Source organism: Cygnus atratus, chromosome 11, assembly GCF_013377495.2.
Source record: "Cygnus atratus isolate AKBS03 ecotype Queensland, Australia chromosome 11, CAtr_DNAZoo_HiC_assembly, whole genome shotgun sequence".
NCBI lineage: Eukaryota > Metazoa > Chordata > Aves > Anseriformes > Anatidae > Cygnus > Cygnus atratus.
In genome coordinates this window covers 20,414,590-20,439,495 of record NC_066372.1, presented here as the reverse complement: position 1 = coordinate 20,439,495, position 24,906 = coordinate 20,414,590, and the positions used below count along the sequence as shown (strand labels likewise).

Below are 24,906 nucleotides of genomic sequence, written 5' to 3'. Positions count from 1 at the left end.
CTCGTTGCGAGTTGGCGAGGGGCGAGGGAGGCAACGAAAAGAGGAGCCCGGGGGGGGCGGCGAAGGGGCCCCATCGAAATCGCCGCCGCGCTGCTCCCGCCGGGCCCCCCCCGCCGCCGCCGCCCCCGGGCTGAGCGCTCCGCCGGGGCTGCGCGGCTGCGGGACCGGCTGCGGGGGGATGCGGGCGGGGATGGGAGGGGGGGGGGGGGCACCGGGCCGGCAACGAAATCGCCGGGCGGAGGCGGCGGGGCGGGCACGGCCGCGGGTTTTCGTTCGCTCCGGGGGCCCCCTCCACGCCGGCAGCACCGGCGGCCACCGGAGCGGGGGGGGGGGGACCCCAGGTCCTACCGGCGCGGAGGGGGCCCCGCAGCCGCGTCTCCGCCCTGGGTGGGTTCCCGCATGCAGCGTTCGTCACGGCCACATTAATTAAACTGTAATTAATCATCGCGTCCGGCCGCGATCGGCGCAATTACACTGATCAAACAGAAGTTAATAACGGCGCGGATCGCCCCCAGCTATCACTTCTGTCCCCGGCGCCGGGAGGATGCGGCGGAGCCGGCGCGCAGCGAAACGCAGGTGCGGAGCCGCCGATGCCGCGGTCCCGGAGGCTGCGGGGCCGGGGCCGACCCCGCTCCGCGCCCCCCGCCCCCCGCAGCGCGGGGCCGGAGCGCGGCCGCCGCTCCCCCCCGGGGCCCCGCCGCACCGGGGGGCCGGGACGCCCCGTCGGGGCGGGGGCGGGGGGACGACACGGGATGGGTGCTGCCGGCCGGGCCTTGCAGCGCGGCCTTCCCGCGGTGATGGCAACCCGAGCCGGTAATTATTCCTCGCCTTTTAATTATTTATCCGCTCCCCGTCCTCCAGCCGGGCGGACGCGGGAGCCGGCGGCGGGAGACCTGGCGGCGCTGCCCCTCTCGCCGCCGGCTCCGGGTGGTCCCCGGGGGCTGGATGCCCGCAGTGCCTGCCGAGCCCCCCCTTCTCCGGGCCGCGGCAGCCCGGCTCCGGCCCCTTTTGCTGCTCCTCGCCGGGCTGCGAGGCACCGGCGGCCCCTTCCCGGGCTCGATGGGGGGCGGCACGTCGGGGGTCCCCAAGGGGCCGGGGGTTGCGGCTCTGCCCCGGCCCCCCCGGCCGTGCCCCGGCCGTCCCCGCTCCCCGCAGGGCTCCGTTCCCCGCACGGCCCCGCTCCCCGCACCGGAGCCGGCCGCGGCCGCCCCGACAGCGCGGAGCCCCGGGCCGGGGAAGCTCCGCTCCGGCCCCGCCGCTCCGGCCCCGCCGCTCCGGCCCCGCCGCTCCGGCCCCGCCGCTCCGGCCCCGCCGCTCCGGCCGCTCTCCCCGCCGGCGCCCCGCTCCTCGCCGTTTCTTTTAACAGTTGAATTGACTGCAGTTTTTGTCAGTTAATTAGGTTTAATTTACATAATTAGTACAGTATAAAGAGTATTGGGGATAATCAGGAGGTACGTCTCGCTTACTGTGTAAACACGGATTCGGAATTAAAAATCAGATGTAATTAAGGCGTGTGCGCGCGGCTTTTAATTGTAATGAATTTCTAATTAACGCTCAACGATCGCCGCACGCGGAAGCCGGGACGTTTGCGGGCGCCGCCGCCGCCCCGGGCCCCCCCCCCCCCCGGGTCCCCCCCCCTCCCGACCCGGGGGTGCGCGGCCGCCGAGGGGCTGCGGGCAGGGAGCTGCGCCCCGACGGGACCCCCGCGCCCGTGCCGCTGGCGGGCGAGGCCGGCGGATAATTTAGGTTAAAACTTAGGGAGCCGTGTCACGGGTGTATAAATAAATAATCACCCGGGGCCGGCCGCGAAAGGCCCTTCTCTCCTGGAGGGCTGCGCCGAGATTGCCACATAAATCACGGCGGTCTAATTCAGTGGAAGTTTAATAAACGCCTCCTATTGGAAATGAATGTTCCCCATTTAACAGTTGTATCAGCACCATATAAAACCATGACCCCAATAAATTTAATTTTAGAGGCCGATCAATCCGGGCTTCTCTCTATCGATCCGCAGCGGCTCTGCGCATTTACAGCCTCTTCCGCGGCCCTTCCCGGGGAGGCGGGGGGGGAAGGAGCGTTTCGATTAGACTCTTTATTAGGAAAAGATTGCTCCGAGAGGCCTGAAAATTAAACGGTGACATTTTAATTACTGGACATTGACAAAGGAAGCGGGCGGCGGCTCTCTGCAAGCCGGGCACACTCCGCCCGCCCCGACGTGCTCAGCTCCCGCTGGGCCGGGGGGGCGCGGGGGTACCCTCGGGACCCCCTCCCAGCACCCTGGCTGTGACCCCCTCCCCGGCTGCTCCCCCCCCGATGCCCCCTCTTTCTGCACCCCCCCCCCCCCCCCAGGCACCCCCTTGATGCTCCTCAGCCCCTCGCCCCCCTCTGCTTTCCCACCTCGCCCCCCGACGGCAGCGCTGCCCCTCACCTTTGCGACCCCCCCGAACCTCCCGGGCCCCGCCTCGGGACCTCCCCCCCCCCATTTCTTCGGGGGCTGCGAGGCCGTTCCCGAGCTCCCGGCACCCCGCAGCTGCGGCCCCCGACGGGCCGGGCCGGGAGGCGCCTCCCCTGCAGCTTTGTCTCCGCTGCCACGAAGTTCCCCCCCCCCCCCGCGCCCCAACAAGCCCCCAGCCAGCCCCCGCCACCCATTTGCCATTAAGCGGCTCCGGGGCTGAGCGGCTCCTTCTAAACCTTGAACTTTCGCTGCAGGACGCCGCGGCGAGAGCAGCCGCAGTGGGTGGGGGGGGGGGACCGGCGAAGGGGCAGCCGCTCCGGTAGGCAGTGAGGCTCACCCCATAAATCCCGGCTGGGCGCACCCCGGTGCTTTATGGCCGTCTCTTTACTGGCTGGAGGTAAAACAGCCTCGGGGCAGCGCGGCAGCCACACCGCAGCACTCCCGCTGCAGCCTCCTGCAGCCCAAAATATTTGGAGATATTCTTTTTTTTTTTTCTATTTTTTTTTTTTACCTCCCCCACCAGACTTTCACCCACCTGGCACTGCAGCACCGCCAAGCTGGGTGAGCGGGGTCAGGCTCTGATCCCTCCGGATTTGCGCCCCGCGAGTCCCACAGCTTGAAAAGTCCCCAGTGGAGGCTGAGGATGGGTTATCCAAAAATAACTGCTGTGACTCAGCACCCCACCGCCACGCCGCGGGGCACGGCTCCTGCTCGGTGCCACAGAGCCCCTCCGCTGCCCAGGGCCCGGCTCCTGCTGCTGCCCCCTCAGCTGGGGCTTTTGGGGTCAGGCTGGTTCTGCTCAGGGCAGGGGGGGGCTGTGCGGGGCAGGGGGGCTGAGGGAAAGTGGACAAAGGGCGTTGTGCAGGGCTGCAGCCCTGCTCCTGTGCCGCAGCAGGCGATGGAAAGCCACCCACAAATAACCTCACACAACGGAAGAGGGACCCTGAGCATCCTCTGGAGAAGCTGGGAGTCCGGAGCTTGTTGTTCTGCGGCTCTCCAGGTGCTGGGGATGTCTGTAATGCCTTTAACTCGGCACCGTCAGAGCCCATCGGGTGCCAAGCCCTGCACAGGCCGGGTCCTGGCAGTGCTCCTTAAGTGGGGGTCTCACCCGTGGGGTCTGCTGGCTGCACACCTTCGTGCGAGCAGAGGACGAGGCTCTGCACAAAGACGCTTTGTCCCCAGGAGGCCAAGCCGCTCTGCGCCTTGCGGAGCTCTTGCAGGGAGCAGCGCGGGGGCCGCCTGCTTCCAAATCCCTGCAAAGGCAAAGGATTTGCGGCTCCGATTCCCTGAGCCCGAGGGTGCCTCCGTTGCCCTTGGCCCCTGCGCTGCGGGGAGCAGCCCCTGGCAATGACCCCCCCCCGAGCCAACTGCTGGCTGGGGGCACCGTGGCTCCTGCAGCAGCCCCCGCCTGCCTCCTCCCTCCTCTTCCTCTCCGGCTGAGGCCGCAGCCTGCCTGGGGGCCTTGGGTGCAGCCCTGGGGCTGGATGCTGGTGGCTCCCCTCTTCCATCCTGCCCCAAGGCAGCAGGAGCATGGATGGGTGCTGAGCGCGGAGCGTGCAGCACCAGCACCAGCATCACTGCACACCCCCCGCCCCCCAGACAGCCCAAGCCCCCCGCCACCAGGCAGCAGCTCCTGCCCTGAGCCTTTGCTCTCAGCCAGCAGGTTCGGCTCCCTGCAGGCTAGATTATTTTATTTTCTGTTGCCGCAAAGACCCAAATCGTCAGGTTTTGCTTCAGACATGCCCCCCATGCTCCCTGCATCATGGAGAGGGTCCCCCGCGGTCCATCCCCTTCCCCTTGCTGCCTCCAGTTAAACTTTCCCTGTAGGACCACAGAGCTCCACGAGCTGCTCCCGGATTCCACGCTCCGGTTTCCTTTTGCTCTCTGATGTCAGAAGGATCAAACGAAGCTCCTCAGCGCTGTTTCACAGTGATCGCTCGGTTATTAATACGAGCGGGCGGCAGGTCGGTGCTGTCCCTGCCCGACAGACGTTAAAGCCCACGGCGAGGGACGGGCTGGGGACAGCACGCAGCCCTCGGAGCCGCAGCCGGCCGCAATCCCCACTTTGTGGTTTCTTTGCCAGATGTAAGCGTGCACGCAGACACACACACACACACATGCACGGGGCAGCTTTTCAGGCTGTTATTCAGCAAACAAAGCCTGCCACTTTGCCTTTGGAAAGCTGACAGCAGGATGGACTTGGCCACAGGACACGAGAAACAAAATCTTTTCTAATTCTGCGCCGCATTTAAGGGCGAACCACCCCGGGGCTCGTCTCAGAGGATGAGCTTCACCTGGCAAGGATCACGGGCAGAGAAAACTGGAACAGTTGAGGCCCTGGCACTGACGGGCATGCTCAGTTTTTCCCAGAGCCTGGGGGCTCCTCATACACCCCCCGGTACCGCTATGACTTAGGGGGGTGAGGCGACAAAGCACGGCGGGGCTGGTGTGGGGCTACCGGTGGAGTCCCCATGAGGTGGTAAAATGAGGAATGGGACTGGGGGGGGGGGGGGTAAAGGGGGAGGTTAATGCACCTCTAGCAGCCACTGCTGTGACTTGGCCGTGGGGTGTATCTGTGTTGCATTTTCCAGAAGGTTTTCAGCCAAGAAAAGCCCCGAGGCAGAGCCCCGGCAGTGGCAGGAGGGAGGAGCAAAGGGGAACAGCGGCCTCCATCCCCCGGCAGCCCCAGCTCAGCCCCCGCGCATGGAGGGCAGCACCCAGCGCCTCGAGCTCTGCCTCATGGCTGGGGAATTCTCCCTGCCCGTTCATTTCCCATCCCTGGAGCGGGTTTCAGGGCTGGGATGACGTTAGGCGCAGGGCTGGAGGCAGAGCAGCCTGGGGCTGGGCTCGCAGCAGCGCGTTGTGCATGTCCTGCTGAGAGCAGAGTCATCTCTGCGTGCGCGCAGAGCCCGGCCGAGGCAGGATTTCCTCGGCTGAAATGCAGCACAGCGGCTTGCAGGGTGCATGCCAGGGGGGCTCCTTTGTCCCTCTGCATGGGTGCCCCCCTCCCAGGCTTATCCCAGCTCCCGCCGCCCCACACAGCACCGGCGTGGGCTCAGCACCCACTTGCTGCAGGGAGAGGAGCCCAGAGGAGCAGGGACCCACCCGCCGTGGCTGGGAGCACCCAGCGGAGCTCCATCTGCCCAGATCCTGGCCCAATTTCATCGCTCCCCCCGCTACTTTGGCCCCTTGGTGCTGGTGGGCGGTGGTGAGAACGGCACAGAACTGCTCGAGTTGGGTGCTCTGGGTGCTGAGGGCTTGCACACGCGTGTGCAAAGCAGGGCCAGGACATGGGGTGGAAGGAGCCGTGCCGGGGGGCCCCGCAGCCACCCAGACCAGGGTCTTCTGGTGCCCAGGTCCCTGCGGCCACCCGGAGCCACCACCACCCCCAGGCACGAGGAGGGAGCTCGGGGAGGCCAGGACCGAATTCAAGGACTTGGGGAGGGAAAGAGGACAGAGGCCCCAAACTTCCCCACGATCGCTGGATTGATTAAGTACACTGATGAAGACGGCAAGGTTAATACACGTGCCGGTGAATTATAACACTGTCACTCTGCTAGCTGGCAGATTTTTCACGTCTCCATCAGCTGGCATCCAGCGCAGATTTTCAGGGCGACGTCTTCCCCTCCCGACCTCCCTGCCAGCGCAAGTGAGAGGAAAAGCCTTGGTTTTACTGACTTTTTAACTAAATCTGAGGGAGAGACTTTTTAACCAGAGAAAGCTAATGCAAACTGTTAGAGATAAATAAATGAAAGGGCTGCCTGTAGTCTGGTTGGCTCAAAGGGAAGAAATTTGTCTCACTTTAGAAAAAGGACCTGAAGGTATTGGTCCTGTCGACTCATTCATTGCACTGTTATCTGCCAGGGAGGTTGAGACATCAGAGCAATTAAGACAAACTTTAGTCTATAAGTTCATGCCTGCAACCTCTATACATCAAAAGAAGACAAATGATCCCTCCAAGGAAGGAAACAAATATTTTCCAGGCTGCTTCCAAAGTAACATTTAGGATTTGTAGCGGATCGGTGGGAATTTTTCACTGCGTGTTTTTCAGGCTGCTGCTACATAATAAACTACCTGAGCTTTCCTTTTAGCAAAAGTTTATTTCTAATGCAAAAACAAGCAAACAAAACCCCCAACCTCCTCCCCTGCCCACGTCGCACCAGCGCTCGATTTGCTGACCTAAACCTCTGTTTACACACCAAGCCTGCCTGTCACCCTCCTCTCCTCTGCTGTGTTTTTGCAGGAAGCACCTGAACACACGGAGTGATTAAACGGGTGCCAACCTGTCGTGAAAACACACACAGGCCCTGCAGGATTGACAAACACAGCAGAAATGCGATCGTCCTTTTTTCCTGTGCGGTAAGAGCAAAGCCAGGAGCTTTGCCCAGCGGCAGCGATGCCGCAGCAGTGAGCGGTGCTCCCCGGCTGCTGGCGGCCACCGCGCTCGCTTGTCCCCCCAGTGCCAAGCCCCTTCCCCAGCCCAGGCAGCGGGGGTACGTGGGGAGCACAGGGCCAGCTTCGCCCCTGCTGCTCGCACCTTGTCCTACATCGCCAGCAGCTCCTGTTGCGTGGCTGGGGCTGCTGGGTGCTCCCCCCACCCATCCTGCAGCTGCTTGGGCGTGAGAAAAGAAGTGATCAAGGTAGAGCGGAGAGAGGCGAGGCATTTCCAAGCAAGCCACGAACTGCTGTGATAATCAGTACAACACTGCAGCCCGATCTCTGGCCCTGAGGGCAAGCAGCACAGAACGGCTTGTGCAGTTGTTTCCCCTACGAGGTCAGGGGATGCTGTGAGCCTGTGCCATGCTCTCAGCCTCCTCGTGCATGCGGCAGCGGCACCTTACAGCCACTCTGTGCTGCTGCCAGCTCCCCGTGCCTGCCTGGTGCTCCCCTTGTAGGAGAGGGCTGCCCTCGGTTGCTCCCTCTGCACCTCAGCAAAGCCGCCACGTCGGTGGGACGAGGGCTGAAGTCACCTGCCTGCACACGTGGAGCACCCCGAGGTGCTTGAGCCATGGCTGGGTGCTCTCTGCGCAGAGCTGGGCGCTGCCTTTCCTGCGTGGCTCTCCCAGCAAGCCCGAGCCACAGCAGCAAGCACCCGGCAGCACAGAGCACCGCCCGCCACATGAGAGCACGACTGCTGATACACCTGACACGCTTTTATTCCCTCACCTCCTCGCAGGATGGGCAAATCCGGACGCTTTCTTATTTTTTTTTTCCTTAAAAAACCAAACAGTCTCAAACAAGCATTTTGTGGATGTCTGCGCTCAGAAGAGAGCCAACAACTCCTTATGAAATCCTCCAAACAGTCAGCGTGTCATTCTTACAATAGCAAAAGACTAACAGTTAAAAAATACTCTGGAGCCATGAAATATACAGTACATTCAATAAAATATAGATAAAAATACTTGCTTTAAGGCTGTGTACAGTTTAACTGAAGATTAATTTGAGGACATTAAATTGCTCAGCAATAAAAGAAATGTGTGAAGGAAATTCCTTAATGTGTGTGTATGGGAGGGAGGAAGGCATCAACAAACATCCTGAAAGATTTTGTTGATGCTTCTAGAAAATATTTTTAGCAAAATATGATCCAGAAAGACTGAGAGTCCGAAGCGAGGGACTGGTTGTGCTAGTCCCCGATGAGCTGCAGTCGTGGGCGCTGCCGTGAGCCGCCCAGCTCACTGCGGTCCTTGCGTCGATCGCCGCTCCTCCAGCATCCTGCACACCCACATGGACACCACTTCTGCGTTCCCGTCGTTGTACTGCATGATGAACGGGTGGCCCTGGAGAAAAGGACAGGCAGAGTTAGCCAAGAGAAACACAACTCTCCCTAAGAGAACCCAAACAGCTGCTTTATTATTGTCTTTTACGTTTGGAAAAAATACATTGGAACATGCTGCAGTTACATTCATAAAAACGCAATAAAACATCTATTCAAACCAGTAGGTGACTGGTTGGACTTTCAGTTGGATCCATGTTATCCGTGTACGTCATTTATACAGGAAAGGGAAGGCTGGGAGAACCCAAACTCTCTACTGAGGCCTTAGCCTAGCATGCCTTGAAAACACTAGGTTTTTGGTTTTTTTTAAAACGTTTTGAGCTCACCATGGTTTAGAACAGCTCCTTACTAGAACAGCCTGCTAGGCTCTTCAACTACAAAATCACATTTTAATAAGAAGATATTCTGACAAAAACACTAACCCACCAGTCTGTTTGTAGAAGTCCACGATCTCTTAGGTTTCTCTCTTTAATATCCCCTTTGTGCAACTCTCCCGCTCATTAACAAAATGCAATCCCTTGTGCAGCGGACTTGTAAGACCCCTGACTTCTGCCAGTAGGAACCTTCCTCCTCACCTTGTGTACATCCCTCACCCTTACACGGATGGTTATATGAACTACCCAGGAAAAGCGATGCCCTTCCCGGTGTTAAATTCCTCCAATTACTTGGTCAATGAGCTCTGTGCTTGCAGATGCAGCAGGACCAGGCTCCAGCCTCTGCAGCACTCAGCAGCCATCAGGAGAGGCATTGCTCATGCACACGCATGCGAGCACAAGTCCTTTGGAGCGATCATTTGACAAAGAAATTGAAATCTCACCTAAGCAGAACTCCTAACAGGCCTTCAGGAGAAGCTACTGCAAGAACCAGAGTATGATGGGAAGAGGGATGACGATAAAATATTCTCACCCATGAAATTATACGGCTACCGCAGACACCGTGGAAGAGTTAGACACCTCCGAAAATCAGAACAGCATCTCAGGATTAAACAAAAATATGGCCTGCAATTTCAGCAGCCAGCTTAGGCAGCTCATGCCTCAATCTGGCCCCATTCCTAGAGATGGGAACATGCCATCTTCAGATGAATCTCAAATGAAGTATAAAAATCCACAGGAAACCAAGTACCGCAATTACATAAACGGCTGAAAGAAAGCAATCGCCAGGAGAAACCATCACAGATGATGAAAACCTCTCCTCCAAATCACTCAAAAGCAGCTTAGTTTTTGCAACACTAAACTTCATGGTCCTCGCAAGCAGTGCCTGAAAGTAATCAGAGTCGATCTGCCGGGGAGCCCGTGGGGACGGTGACGTACATGCGGGAATTACCGGCGCGGAGCACCGCGGCGAGCGGCGGCGGTCGGCACGCTGAGAGCGAGAGCGGGTCTGACGCGGGGCCCGGGATGCCTGCGGTCGGCCGGGGTAGGATGGCACCGAGCGGAACAATGAAGAAGCGACTGGGCTAAATTGAGCACCATAAATCCTCACAGCACCAGCTTGAAGCAATAAAACACTCGGCGGGCCAGGGCCAGCAAACGCAGGAGGCGCAGGAATAAAATACACCGTCATCTGCAAGATGCAGGCAGGAAGGGCGAGACGCTGTTGCTTCAACCCTTTGGGACGGCTGGAGTCTCAGCTACAACGTTTTGGGGACAAGTCTGAGACGTGGGGAGCCCTTCTTCGAGTCTTACCGGGACCAGCTCGGTTGCTTTCCCAGTTCACCTTGGGGAGGAGACGGAAGGAATCCTCTGGTGGAGGCACTCGGCTGAGCTGGAGGTCCACCACCAGGGGAACACCACACACAGACCATGCCACGAAGAGCTACAAACGTCTCAAGTGTTTTGTTTCACAGCACCGGCCTCTGGTGCCCTGACAGCTGCCTAACAGCCCCGGCGCCGCGTTTCTCTGAAGCACGAGCCCCTGCCAGCCACAGCCGTGCTCCAAATTTGCTCTTTTTAACTGTTACAGAAATAGATATTTTTCTCCCAATATTCAAATTTTTTGAAGCGAATTGCCTCCTTTTAGGCATGCCTGGTTTCAGAGAGCAACTTTAAGTTTGTTTGAGGGCTCTGAATTCCACATGCAGGCAGACACGTGTGAGCTCAGCCCCCGTCACTGCTGGGAAAACGGCCCGCCGAGGACGAAGAACATGCCCAGAGGTACCGGAGTCCATTCGAGAGCTCGGAGGATGGCAGCAGACACTTCAATGCTACCGAGAGAAGATGGATGATCTTCAAATGATGCATTTGAGTACACAGACGCTCGCGGCACTGAGCATATGGACAATGTCTTTTCCCTTCCAACACCTGGCTACTAGAAATCTTTAGCTTTGGTCTTGAATGTCTAACGTCAGGAACAACGATGGAGAAAGACTGCACCCTCTGTTTTCCTCCCTTACTGCAGATATCCCACGTACATTTGGATTTTACCGTTTAAGTAAACAAATGCAATATGAAACGTTCCTGGTTTCGGAATACGCCTCGATTCCTACCTAGGACACAATTTGGGAGGGAGCACGACCTGGGACCTGGAGGCAGGAGTCCTGGAGTTTCTCCCCAAGCTGCCACAGACTTTCCAGCGTGACCTTCACATGGCTGCTTCATCTCCCGCAGCCTTATGGCTAAAAGGGAATACGTGATTCTGCTCTCTCATGAGATTGCTGAAAGGATCCGTGCAAGTGTGTTTTGCACAGCACTACCACGTTTTTGGCTGCAAAAGGTGCAAGACTAAGGGAAGGGCTTATTATTAGCAACACAGCCTAGAGGTAGTTGCTTTGCCTCTTACACTAAACAGCAGCCAAGGACACCAGTTAGAACTAGGGAAAAACAACTGAGCCCACAGACAAGGAAGAGCAGATGCATTGGGGCAATTAAAAAAAAGCTATTAAAAGACAGTCCGCTTCTCCCATGAATCTCCTTTACGACGGAGAGGCTCCCCGCAGAGGAGACATCTCACACCCACTACATCCTTGCAGTTACGCTGCTCACAACACGCAGGGAAAACTGCAGGCTGCGCAAGGCTCAAACCGTCAGCTAGCCACGCTGCTCAGCCTGTTTGCTTTGTTTTGTGAGGTTATTCCGTTGAAGCCTTGGGTTTTACGCACTCATTTTTCTCCCTAGAAATAAGTTTCACTTGAAACCACTGTTTAGATTTCTCTTGTTTTTATACTGCCCTAGCGAGGATTTCTCTCAGGCTGAAGGGATGTTTTTACCAGGCTTTTTTTGTTGTTGCTGATTTTTTTTTTTTTTTAATGGGGAATTTGAGAACAGACATCTCCACCAAAGCTAAGACTACAGTGTCAGTGGGACCTGTATTTGCAGATCTTGGTAGCCAGCCCATGGCACGTTGAGGTCAGGCACATCAAGCAGGGAAGTCACAAGGAGCACAGGGTGCACAAGGCCCACGGGATGGCCCCAAATCACTTTCCTGCTCCTAATAGCTGGCCTCACCAGACCACACCTTGCTCAGAAGCCCCTTGCTGCTGCAGTCACACCTGCAACTGCAACAAAAACACACAAAGAGCTCAGAACTGTGGACAACGCACGAACTCATCAAACTTGCCCTTGGCCTGCTTACAGCAACATTTAAGTTGCGATGCAATACAAACTATGCAAGAGGTACTTGTAGTCAGCTCGGCGTCCAGAAGTGTCTCGGGGAAAACAATTAGTGCTTCCTCCGAAGGCTCGAATCACCATAGTTGCACCAGCAGCGGTCTCCTCTACTCTTCGCAACTTCTTCACAAGGCCACCCTGACGGGTTCTCCACATTTTGCCACTATTCAGCATCCAGAGCATCCAGGCCCTGACTCCCTCCCTTTTCAGGCACCTAGAGAACAGCAACCATTAAATCCCACAAACCAAACCATGCACCTCAGAAAGCAGCGAATTAAACTGGAGACGTTTTTGGAAGGGAGTGTGGAAAGAAGGGGAAGGGAGATTAGGTGAGGAGGGAAGGAAGAAACGAGGGAAAAAAAGGTAAAAAAAAAAAAAACAACACTGCTGGAGGAGAAATGCAGCTGCACTGCTCCAGTGCATGCCCAGGCTGCAGGACGGGGCTTGGGATGAAATGTCACTTCAACAAACAAAAAAGCCAAGGCAAGCTGCAGCAGCTCGGAGGCCAGCTATTAGTGAATTCTGGCCACTGAGCGTCTCAGCAACAAACAAGGATCCCAGCCCTCGCTACAACAGTGAGCAATGCCTTCTAAAATAAAGGCAACCGACTGGACTTAAAATCCCCATGTAGATTTACTTTGCTTTGCAAGCTAACACCGATGAAGGGTGAGTGCATGGAGGCTTGAAATGTGTGTTTTTTTTTGTTGCAGTGGATGGTTATCAGTAGCAGGACGGCACCCTCGGTTTGGGTGGTGTACCTACCTTGCTGCAGCTGCCACCCTTTTTGGGACACATTTCATTTTTGCAAATGCCAATTCTTAAATACTCACCGTGACAAATACTCGGCAATCAGCACACCCAACAGACCCAAGCAGCAGAAAAAACATTCAAAACCCACCACCAAACCGCTCCCCCGTCCTGGCCAGGCACTGATCCGCCTTGCCCCAGCCCTGGGGTCTGGCTGGGCACAGCCTGCAGCGATTTCTGCTGCCGGCGGCTCGGAGCGGAAAAGGTCAGGCAGGACGGGGCCGGGGATAGCCACAGAGTGAGTGTCAGCCAGCCTAATTTTGTGTGTCAACTCTGAAAATTAGATAAACAATGACAAACCAGGCTTTTTAAATGAACTTGTCTCATCTCGTTCTCTTGATAAAGGGTACATTTCTCAAGTTGCAGTGTCCCATCAGACAGGTTAACTCTTTCGAAGGGGAGCACCTCGCAGAGGGGGATATAAATGATTTAAATATCTGACACGAAATTAAAAGGGCAGCGCCCCCCTGAACACACAGCCCTGGTAATTCAAACTCGTTGCCCACACACCATCAATCATTTAGCCCAGTCAATTAAATCGCCATTATTCAAGGGTAAAAGTTCCATAATTTTACCTACCCTTAAAATTCAGTAATTTGCTTTTGTGGTCTTCTCCTCCGGCCTAAGAAATCTTCATTTTTGATATTAACCTGCACTGAGCTTATTGCTACGGACCCTGAATCTCATCCTTGGCAGGGCTGCAGGCACATGGGGCGCTTCCTGCACCCAGGGGCAGCTCTGCTGTGGCTCTGCTTGTATCTCCTCTGCCACTGACTACAAACTGTCCACGTTTGGATAGCACCACGGAGGTTTAGACCTACACCCAGGTCCCTAACCACTGCCACAGGACAGGCAGACAATAAATAATGTTGCTTAAGCAATGCTCCTGTGATTTCAGAGGACTTTCCAAGCACAAAGCAAGTGTGGGTCAGGCTGGTTTAATGGGTCCATGAGATATGCAGCTGCTGACCTTAGCCAGGATGGTGAAAAAGCAGATTCCCATTTTGAAATACTCGTCAGCCACCTATCTCCTTGCAAATCTGCAAAAATGACAGGGTGGGTCTCCTGGGGCAGAGGACATGGGTGTGCATGGAGGACACGGAGAGGAACGTTAGTTCCAAACGGTGCCCAGGGACACTGCTCTTATTTTGATAATACGGTCAGATCCAACCCCAGCATCACCTCCTTAATTTTTTTTGCTGGGCGGTGAGAGGTTAATTGGGGCAGCACAACTTGCTCCTGGCTATCCTGGAGAACGTGCTGGGATCAGGGCTGGCTCACTTCATTACTCAGGGGCACGTGAGCCTTCAAACCTGCACGGAGAGCTGCATCCCCGCAGGAGGACACAAAGGTTAAGGGGAGGACACCTGGGAATGCCATCCCGTGGCCCCTCGAGCTTAGGGATGGCTCTGGCCAGAGCAGCAGATTGCACAGGGATGAGCAGCGCTGTGCCTGTCTTGCCCATAGCGCTGCCAGGATCACAGCCAGGTGCCCCCACGGCACCACCTCGGCACCTCTGACTTCGGTGGTGGTGTAAAGCAGCAGCGGGTTCCTGGGGCAATGCCCACCCTCCCTCCTTCCTCCTCCATGGCAAAAAGAGCCATGCCCTGACTTTCAATCCTGCGTGGCCAGGGCCAGCGCTTGGGGCTGCCTCTTGGCATCCTGCAAGCGGTCCTCCCTACAGCCAGAAGCAAGCTGCAAAGACAGACCTTAATGTGAACCTGAGGGGTATGGAGGAGGAAGGAGGGACACCTCTTTAGGGCCCAAAGCCTCATGGCAACAACTGTCTGCCACCCAAACGTAATCACAACACCTGGCAAATTAGAAACGACAACAAAAGACTTCACGCTTACGCAAGGGATGTTAGGAAATAGGCAGCGTTGCTGTCGGTTGCACCAGTGCGAGCCTTTTTACGCTCTCTTTTACAGGAATCCTCCCAGATTGTGTAGTAAAAGCACTGTGCTCCATTTATTACGGAGAGGCACAGACAAATTATGCATTTCATTTAAAAATTTGAATTCGGCGTAACAAAAAATATAATAAAAAGATCCCAACTGTTGCAGACATAGACTATCAAGACGATGGCAGTGCCCTTAGACAGCATTTCAAATACAGTTTATTAGCCTGTGATATGAAAAGGGTATTTTTATTGCATGATATAATGCAATGGGACCTTGGGCGCTCTGCAGAAGGACCTTGCACTCAGAAGTGTAATGAACCCATAGTCCAAAAAACATTATACTGTACATTAACCTATCATTAATGGCACATTAGGGCTAGGGGCATTGCACGCTTTCTGGTCAGGGCTCCATCAGGACAGTATGGAGGAAACCACGGTCTTCACAGGCTTAAAACAAATAGAGAAAATAAATATTACTGATGGCTACAGGCTGCTTTAAGGGAAGCTCACTCTCCGCTCAACACGCGATTCTGATGCCATTTTTTAAAGGGGGAGGGAAAAGACAATGCCGCAGTTTATTAGGCAATATTAGAACCGGCATGTCACTGCTCTGCAACACCGAGTATCTCCGTGGTGCATCAGATGCTTCAACACAGAGCTTTTCCTGCAAAAACATGGCAGCTCTGAGCGCTCGGGCATCTTTTAAGAAAAAAATGAAAAAATCATTGCCCTTCCCTCATCCCTGATGACACGGGTAAGGCTTCCCTGGCAGGTAGAGTTAAGACCTAGGGAGAACTTCCTCTGCCCCAGCTCTGCACAGCCCCATCACTGCCCGCGGGACACCTGCGACCCGTTTCCACCCCACACCACTTTTGCTCCTGTATCAGCTGGGATGTCTCATGTCTTATTCCACTGGAGGTGCCCTCTGTTTGAAGGCAGGCTTGATCAGATCGTAAAAAGTCTGCTTGGCAACTCATTCCTAGCTGTCTGAAGGAGTGCAAGCCCTGCAATTTTGGAAGACGAGAACTTGGCTGTAAACTAGTGCACCACAGTTATCATCCCAGCTAGTTCTCCGATTGCTACTGACGTTTTTATGCTATTTACAGCTCTTATAATTAAATGAGGGCACATATACAAGAGGAAGTTCTTGCCCATTCCCATCTTTAGTGGGAATACAAGTCAGACCTCCAAAATGACAAATATGAACCTCAGCTCTGGAGCTGTTTTACCTCCCTGGATGCCTGGAGAGACAAAGTGCTCAAGTAACCCAAACTACCCCAAACTGACCCTGCGTCTCCCTCAGCACACGCAGGATTTCATTACTACTGCCTCCAGTAGTGGAGGATTTTACATCTAGAGCTTCTGCCTCCAAGGACAAGCCAAACTAAACGCTGTTCTAATTATCTGTGCTAGCTATCCACAAGGCCGATTTCTGCTCCCACAGCCAGGAATAGCAGTGAGGAATCCTCAGGCCAATACTCTACTGCTGACTCCCAAAACATTGTTAATTCACAGGCACAGAAGGTGTCAGAGTCCTCCTCAGGGGCTGCGCCACACAGCTGCCTTCCTTCCATCGCTCTCTTCTAAGGCTCAAGTGGGGTAAAAAATCTGAAGGCTTCACATGCTCACATTGATCCATGGAGACACAGGATACATACACGAGTGGGAAGACCCTGCCAGACACTACTTAAGTATGATCTGGCTGTTGCATCCCTTGCTTCGCTTTTGCAATTTTAGGATGTGTCTTGCCCATGGCAGGCAACCCTTTAGAGAAAAGGGTGGGTGCTGAAATGCTTGAAACACCAGTGACTGAGAGGCTTAGCATGACTGTCTAGAAAGCAAGCCCCCAGTTACCTAAAGCTCCAGCAAGGTCAACCCTTGCTTTAATAGACACAGCTACCCAGAAATGTCACCTCCTTGTCTCTCATGCAATACCTGCAGTGACGGGTCCCCATATGCCAGATGACAGCAAGTTTAGCCATAAAGTATCAGCTTTGCATATATACTTGCATGGCTGTGCTTGATTTGGTACCAAGTGTTTACTGGCCAAGATCTCTCCCCCAGTTGCCACCCTCAGAACATTGACTACTCTGGGCAAGCGCTGCCTCTCACTGCACTTGGCAAAGAACTCAGCACGCCCACAAGCCCATCCTCAACTGGCTGCTACAGCGAAATATCCCATAGCAGGGGCCAAAGACAGAGGTCTTCAAATAGATCTGCAAAGCTGCGGGGGGCAGAGGGACTCCAGGAATCAGAAAATGAAAGCATCCAGAAGATAATGTTTTCCCAGAATTTCCCACCCCATGGGGATACCACCTGTAGCGTCTGCCAGCTCAGAGAGCACAAAGCACCCATTTGTCTAGGGTATGGTGGCGGTATCAAGGTGGGTCAGAAACCGCATTGATCAGTGGCGTTTCCTGGGTGTAGATGAAGCAGGGACAAGAACACATCTATAAGCAAAATCAAGTATCATTAGTCTCCTTGAAGGTTGTGCTCTCTTTCCTCATTCCTTATTCTGAGCAGTTAATAGCACAGCCCTCACCTGCTAAACAGTTCCACGCGGAGTGTCGGAAAGTGGTGAGTTTTGTTTGTTGCATGGCCTCCCTAACATACACTGTAATTAAAATGTTGATTACTAAACAGTTTAAATATATGACAGACAATGCAGTTAAAGCCTACAGTTAGGTCAATATGTGATTTAGATTTGCCATTTAAAAACTCTCATTTAAATTTTGCATACATTAATCACTACCATACTTCAATGTTCTGATATCCACCTGACTACACTATTAAAATAAAACTTGCTGCCCCAGGGAAATCCTACTTATTCTTAATTGTTTCGAGGCTTTGATGGGCTTTTAATCTAAGATTAATTTATGCAATTTTAAATAACTCTTCTTATGATTAATAAGCTTGAAAATTAAAAGGAGTCTAAAGCAATTATAATGAGCATTTGGTCATAACCTCATTAGGAGAAGGAGTGAAGGATACAGCTCTGGAATTCTTACAAGACTACAATTTAAGGTTACTTTCAGAGGAGTCAAACATAGTTCTTGAAATTGCAAAGGCAGATTAGCCTAGGTCAGTGCTAGAACTGCGGCTATCTAGATTAGCACACTAATGATTTTATCCCTCTGATAATATTTAAGATAGTGAAGAGATGATACAAAATGTACTAAACAATGATAAGTGAGTAACACTATGAAATGCTGAAGTCTTGGAGCTCAATTTCCTATATATATTTTTTTCCTCTGATGTAGACTCCTTTTACTTTTTTCCATGTTACTCCTCCGAATGTAGATGAACTTTTTCCAATGCACTTTTAGTTTTTATACAATATAATTAATGGCAAGTGATTTTCAGCAGGTTTAGTAGTTTTGTTGATGCACCAAAATTCTTCCGCAATTTGCAGAACTTGTCTTTACAAAATAACAGTTTCCAAGCACAATGGATGGACCCAGAGGAACAATAGCTTAACTTGAACCTGAAAACCTTAACCTGAAGACAAGCTGTGCACAAATCACACCAAAATTTCCACTTTTAAACAGTAATATACATCTTCCATTATGATTAAAACCCCTTTTTTAACCTTCTTCTGAAGCTCTGGATGTTGGTCATAGCCAAATAACGTGCTGGTGGCCCTAAAAGCAGCCCTGACCAGTGTGTCTGGGCTGGCCACTCAGGACAGCAACTCATCACCAGACTCGGAGTCAAGAGGTGATTTTCTTTCAGATCAGGTTAGCAGCAACCAGTACAGCTCCTCTGACTTCTGTAGTACAGACTTGACTTTGTAATTCAATTCCCCCATACTGCAGAACCCCAGGGTGTGCACGAGTGAGTCTGATTTTTGCTACGCTCTTTCTGTTGTGCATACTCGTCTTAAATGTGCAATGGAGTTTTGGTTTTGGCTGTGGCACAGGCAAATCTATTCACCCATCTGCAGATCATTCTTTCCACAGCAGTTTTGCTTTTGATATTTGCCGTTAAACCAATAACTGTGCTTGGCATGCTTCTTGGTGCTTAGCTAACAAAATGAGCTAACTCCCAGCAAAGGTATTTTTCATGATGACTCTTAAAAAAAACTAAGGCAACCGAAATGTAATTGGAACGTGCTTTTGCAAGTGTTGCTGAGGTTAAGAAGAGCTGTAGAAGAGGAATAGAGAGAGTGGCCCAAGGCTGATAGAGTATGTCAACATTAGCAAGCTGTCGACAACAGAAGCAGATCTGCAGAGTGAAATGGTTGGTGCAGTGTTTCAGGGATGGAAGAGGTTTTACTTTTGACCAGCTCTGGTCTGGTCTATGGATGCAGCGCCTATTAGTAGCTGCAGCACATGAGGTGTGTGCCTGGAGCACATCTTCTGCTTTGGTTTCATTTGAAATTGATTCGATTCATGAGCTTCAAGACCCATCTGTGATGAGAATGAAAGTGCAGTAGCTCTGAAAGATCTGTAGATTCAAACCAAAATGCACACCTGACCTAAACTCTAATGTTAATTCAGATGCATCCTCAGCATTGTACTTTAGCTCTTGGCTTACTGTGACAGTCTTGTTGACACCAAGCAGACAGAGTGAAACACTAAAAACTGATGTAGTATTTCCTTCAAACACATTTCCCAGATAGGGAAAGAAGGGAGAAAATATATGTTTTCTCCAAGTTTTGAGAAACTTTTCTACTGACTGAGTTGGAATAAATTTGAACAGTATCCTCCAACCTTGGAGTCGAAAATGCTGTGTGAATACACGTGTGTGCATACACATACACACTGACAACAACCGAAACAGTGACAACAAAACAGAAGATGATTTGACTGGAAACAAACACTAATAATGAACCATCCCACATTTCACTGGGATAGGGAAGTTTCTGCACATGAACAAGTTGTTTTTAAAAGTACTTCATAAGATCACATCCCATTACATGCCTAAACACCATCTAGCGCAAAATAACACACCTATGTTTGCCAGGTTTCAGTAAAAGGACTGAATAGAATAAATATTAAATGATGAAGCACAAACATACAGTCAAATCATACTGTGTCAGGAGCTGACAAACAGGTATAAAACTATGTGTAAATAAATGTACGGAACCCTACTAAAAATACAGAGAAGGCCATACAATAAATAACCACTAGTTGGCTTGGCAAAAAAAAAAAAAAATCCTTTGAATCCCTCACAAGGTCAGTGCGCAAACGACCAAGGCCACCTCGACCACTTCCCCCAGACCCCACTGGGAGCCAAGCTCGGCTCTGAGGCCGGCAGGGCCGGGCTCCCCATGGCAGAGGCAGGCTCTGGCAGAGCCGTTCCGGCCTACACCAGCTGAGCATCCACCTCAGCATCCCCCATTAAACTGGAACGGGCAGATGCGTGTTTATGGGACAATGAACTTTTCCAGGGCCGCGGCTCGTCGCGCTTTGCCGTTACGGCCTTAATAAACCCGCGCGCTCCCGCTCTGCGGCAGCTGCCTTTGGCGGGAGCGCGGGCAGCCGCTTCCAGAGGAGAGGCCGCGGCTTCAAAAAATCATGTTTAATTTAAAAATTAGAAACTGGAGCAGGCTGTGAGCGCAGAGGTTGATTGAAACAAAATTTAAATTCCTGTCAAGCCCATTTAAACACAGGGGCCCTTCATAGACAATTAGCTGCTCCCTGTGAACGCTGAATAAACTCAGGCCTGGTCACTGTTAGAAGAGAGCAGACCTACTGTGAGGAGCTGGAAAAAAATTAACTAAAATCAGGCTGTATGAAATATTTAGCCTCCCAGTTTATCACAGGGGTTTGAAAGTGTAAACAAGACAAAAATCGATTCCTCGGTGCCCTCCAATCAATCCCCCAAAATGGTTAGGGCATCTGTTTCTGCTAAATTTTGTTTACTCTGGCAGATTTGCCTTAATTGCAGTTGTTTATCTCCCATTGTCCCCGGGGCCCTAATCTCCCGATTACTAATACTTAACACTCATTTCACATCTAAAGCTACTTCTAATCCTCAACAGGTTTCTGGGGCTCTTAAAATTATTGAAGCCATGGGGACGGGAGATGCAACCTCTTTGTGAGAGGGACATTTTCTTATCTGCTACCAGCTGGGTCCAATCATCACCAGGGATGGCTGCAACAAAGGTGCTAAAAGGCTCTTTCACAGCCACTGCTGCTCCGCTGGGAATTCAGTGGATAAAAAAGAGCTTTGATGGAAAAAATCCGAACAAGAGGGCTATAACAGTCCAGCCAAATAAAGTTACTGTCATAATCAAGTGCTGTCAATCACAATGAAAATCCAATTAAAAATCTTTCAGTGCAGCCCTCTTAAGTAGAAAAATGTTCCCTATTTACATGCGTTTTTGTCAACTGCACAAATTAGAAAGTCGTATTAATTGATTTTTTACTACTTTAGGCCCTGATCCTCCAGCTGAATTTCTGTGGATGTAAGAATCAACTGGCACAAATCTGATTAAGGGATTTGAGGCATAATGCACACAGGTCATAGGAAGCCATATCTGTATCTCCTGCTTTATACTTTGCTCATTCATAGGCAATTACTACTCTTATTTAATACTGCAGGAGAATCTTGAGGTGCTAATCAGAACGCAGGCCCACTGTTGCTGGTACTATACCAATTTCAGCAATTTCAATCTATCCAGCAGGTCTGAATCAATTTAAAATTCCAGTTTCATTACCCAAATAAATACCGTACATAGATTTCCAGAGCCGCCCATTACAGCAAATTCTGTGATGAATTTGGAACAAAGAGGAAGGATAGTATTCTAGGAGTTACAGATATGCCTCTTATTTTGGAACCATTCACATTTTCTTTCTTTTTTAAAAAATAAATACGTAGGAAAGACAATTGACATAGAAATACTAATACCATAAATGCACAACTTCTCAGTGTATCATAATTCAAAGACTTCTAATTCTGCTACCAAAATGAGTGAGATGTAAATATTTTCCTAAGTGCCTGGAGAACTACAGAACAACTAGAAGTGCCAAATGAAACATTTGCTCAAATTAAACTGCAAAGCCCAAGAGACTCCAGTCACCAAAAATATTAACTATCTTCTAAGCTGTATAACTCTAAGCTGTTGCCAATTTGTTTTTGCCCAATTTCCTTAGATTTTCAATACTTCTTTGTGCCAGCTCAAGTTATTTCTTTTCACATTTCACTGGAAAGTGCCACTATATTGTGCAGCTTTAGGGCATGTTAGAAAGAAAGAGTCAGATTTTCACATTTTCCGTAAAAAATCAGCAGTGGTATGAGCAATGGGACTGCAGAAGACAGTGAATGAATATAACACCTTAAAACTCTAATGCTAACAAGTTAACCTTGTCACAATCATAGTCTTCTGTAATTGCTGGATTTAGTGACACTGATAGAATATATTTCTCCATTTTGATAGCTGATTTCTCAAGTGACAAAGAAGAGCAAATCATATCCCTAAGGACAGGAACAGCAGAGAGAGAGCAAAGGAAAGAGAGAGAAGGGAAGATCCATAACCTACCTTCCCCTATTTCAGCAGAGTGTTGAGTAATGCAGCCTCCTGAAATAATGTACTTTTTTCCTCCAAATCTTCAACTACCCTGACCAAGGAAGATGACAAACACACAGTAACAGGAACACCCCAAATCCTAGTGTGAAATCCCAGCATCAGTGAAGTCAATCTAAATTCTTCATTGACTCCAGCATAGCCAGGATTTCATCCAGGACTCCTTGTCCACTGTGTGTCTGTGATCGATTGAGGACACAGATTAATATTTATCATGTTTACAACAGCTGAAATACCTGGCTTTGTACTTTATTTTTCCTTAGGAAGTCAGGAAAAAGCCCTTTCCTTTACATCTGGTATGTGTTTTGGTGTCTGTCAGAATTTCTCCTTGTCATGGGGTGAATGAACTGGGATCATTGTGACAGAGGACAGCCTAAATGTTTGCAAACAAAGCTATCCATCACAGGTTCAAGCACTGACAATTTTATGCTGGACAAATCATCTCTGATAGGTGATCCTGCACTGGCTCGGGAAAAAAAATATGCTTGTAAGTAGCCAAAGAGTGAAAATTCTTGGCTCAATGTGATCCAGCAATGATGCATAAACATCTAGACAGATAGAGACAGAAAACATTTATCTGTAAGCTGTCTTCAGAAGATTTACTGGATGCATCTATGAAAAGCGAAGTGCAGACAGCCCTCTGCTTTTTGTCAAAATTTAAGGTCATCAGAAAACCCAGCCTGTTCAGTGCTCTCAGCTACTCAGTGATGCCACTGCTATAACGCAAAGCCAAATTAGCTGTTGGGGGAAAACACTGTTATTGACAAAGACGAGTGGAAGTACGCTATTGGCTTTATTCTGAAGGTTTACATGGAAATTCAGGTAGGATTACACTGATCCTCCACTTGTTTGCTTAAAGCAAAAAGTATTTCCCACAGGCTACAAACCATGGTTTAACACAACAAGCTGCAAACAAGTTTAGCTCTACCTGGTAAGAACTGCTACTGGTCAGACTCTCTAGAAAATGACTACTTAAAATAGTGCTACTTAAATGCTTCTCATTTCTGATTCCCTGTATTTGTTGCAGGTAGGGGAACACAGAACCAGAATCCATTTTTGACAGTCTGCAATGTTTATGAAAACATATTTAAATATAACAAATGATCTATCTGGAAAAAATGCCCACTGTAGCTAATAAGACCAAGGTGCCTGATCTAAATGCCATTCCTGAAGCATACAGAGGGATTGCTGAATGCATAGGAATAGGGAACTTCAATATCACACTAGGCATTTAAACAAACAAACAACATAATAATAATTAAAAAAAAATAAAAAACATGTTTTCAGCAAGTCAGTGGTTTTGACACAGATGATGTACAATTTATCATACAATTCTGAATTAATCACACGCCAACGTAAGTAGCATCAGTAATTTAAAGTTAAAAAAGGAGAAAAGCTAGAAGTTGTAATTTCTATTTGGAGACCTAAACAAAAATGAGAAGATCTGTGCAAAAGGAATCAAGTGCGGAAGCTGACTGGATCTTTGGCCAAAAACATTGCCTCTATCTGCCCGATATGTCCCTCAAGAAATCCAAACGGCATCTTAATGACCGTACTTTTAGGCATCCATGGGAAAACATAAAGAAATAAATGCTACATGCTTGACTTTTGGTATTTCAAATACAATTTCCTTAAGTAAATTGCTTTCATTTATACAGCAATATGTAGCATAGTAGAGTTCAGTGCAGTACTAACAAAAAAACTCAACCGGAGACTTCAACAGATCTGCTGGTTTTTTGAAAAGCACATACAACCTGCAAAATAAAAGGCCAAGCTTCCAGCTAAAGAAGAGATTTTAAACAATTACCAAAGCGGGATAGTGATATCATAAAGGCAATTTCTGCGCTAGCTTGTTTTCTGAAACTCTCTTTGCCTCTGAACAGCTAGAACAGATAATAACTATTAGTAAATCAAACTCCTGCAATATCCAGCTGTGTCTCACACATTTACATACAGATAGAATGGGTATATGTTTTTAATATGTATGCGATACGTACTTTTACCACAGCTGAAGTGCATGTACAAAGGAGGAGGAGAATGGGAATGGAATCAGCATGAGATAATAAAGTGGCCTAGATAAAGTATTAGCCAGCGATTGATCTCAAACAGGGGATGTTGCTTCTCTCTGACCTGATTACTTACTATGCATAGATTCCATTAAATAGAGCTTAGAATGGAAAGCTTCTGAAAAATACCGTAAATACAGTCAGATCTACAGCTTCCTGAGCCAAACCAGCGTGCGGATGCCTACCCATACACTCGGCACAAGCAGGAGCTCGAACCTTCCCCGTGCTGCCACGTCGCGCTCACTAACTGCATGCACCCCACTCGTGCCTGTCCGTGCTTCCCCGGCAGCCTGGCTTGCAATGCCAGATGGCTCCGTGGTTTAAATGAGAACAGGAAGTTCATGGAAAAAATTATCTTTACAGAGAAGAATTGCTGAGATCTTCCTTTCCTAGTTGGAAGGGGAGAGAAGAGAGACAGAGGAATACACTAAGATGTGCAGATTTCCATGGTGCTGAAACAGGAGCAGGTTCAATTTAATTGACTCTATGCCCTTCTTGTCTTAAGAAGGAACAAATTGGAGACAAAAGAGCAGACACAGTAAGAACAATGTTCAGAATAACCACTGGTGAATTATAAAGATCATTCCTTCCCCAGAATGGACAATTTTCCCATTGCCTGGTGAAATTACTTTTTTTTTTTTTTAAACACTTCCGTGGAAAAAGTCTGCTAATTGGAAATACTTTGAATCAACTAAATTGTTGATTATGTATACACAGAGAAACTGGTGTTATAAATATATCTTTTTTTTTGTGGACAGGTGTAAGGAAGACT

General features: G+C 50.5%; 1 protein-coding gene across 3 annotated transcripts in view; it reads right to left on the bottom strand.

The window, feature by feature from the left end:
- Positions 1-7,590: 7,590 nt before the first annotated feature.
- MAP2K5 (mitogen-activated protein kinase kinase 5) overlaps positions 7,591-24,906 on the bottom strand; it is a 130,115-nt gene continuing 112,799 nt past the window's right edge. For all 3 annotated transcript variants that reach the window (XM_035569423.2, XM_035569424.2, XM_035569425.2), the window contains one exon: positions 7,591-8,229. In XM_035569423.2, the coding sequence (XP_035425316.1) occupies positions 8,125-8,229 (105 nt within the window). In that variant the 3' untranslated portion in view covers positions 7,591-8,124. The remainder of the gene's footprint in view (positions 8,230-24,906) is intronic.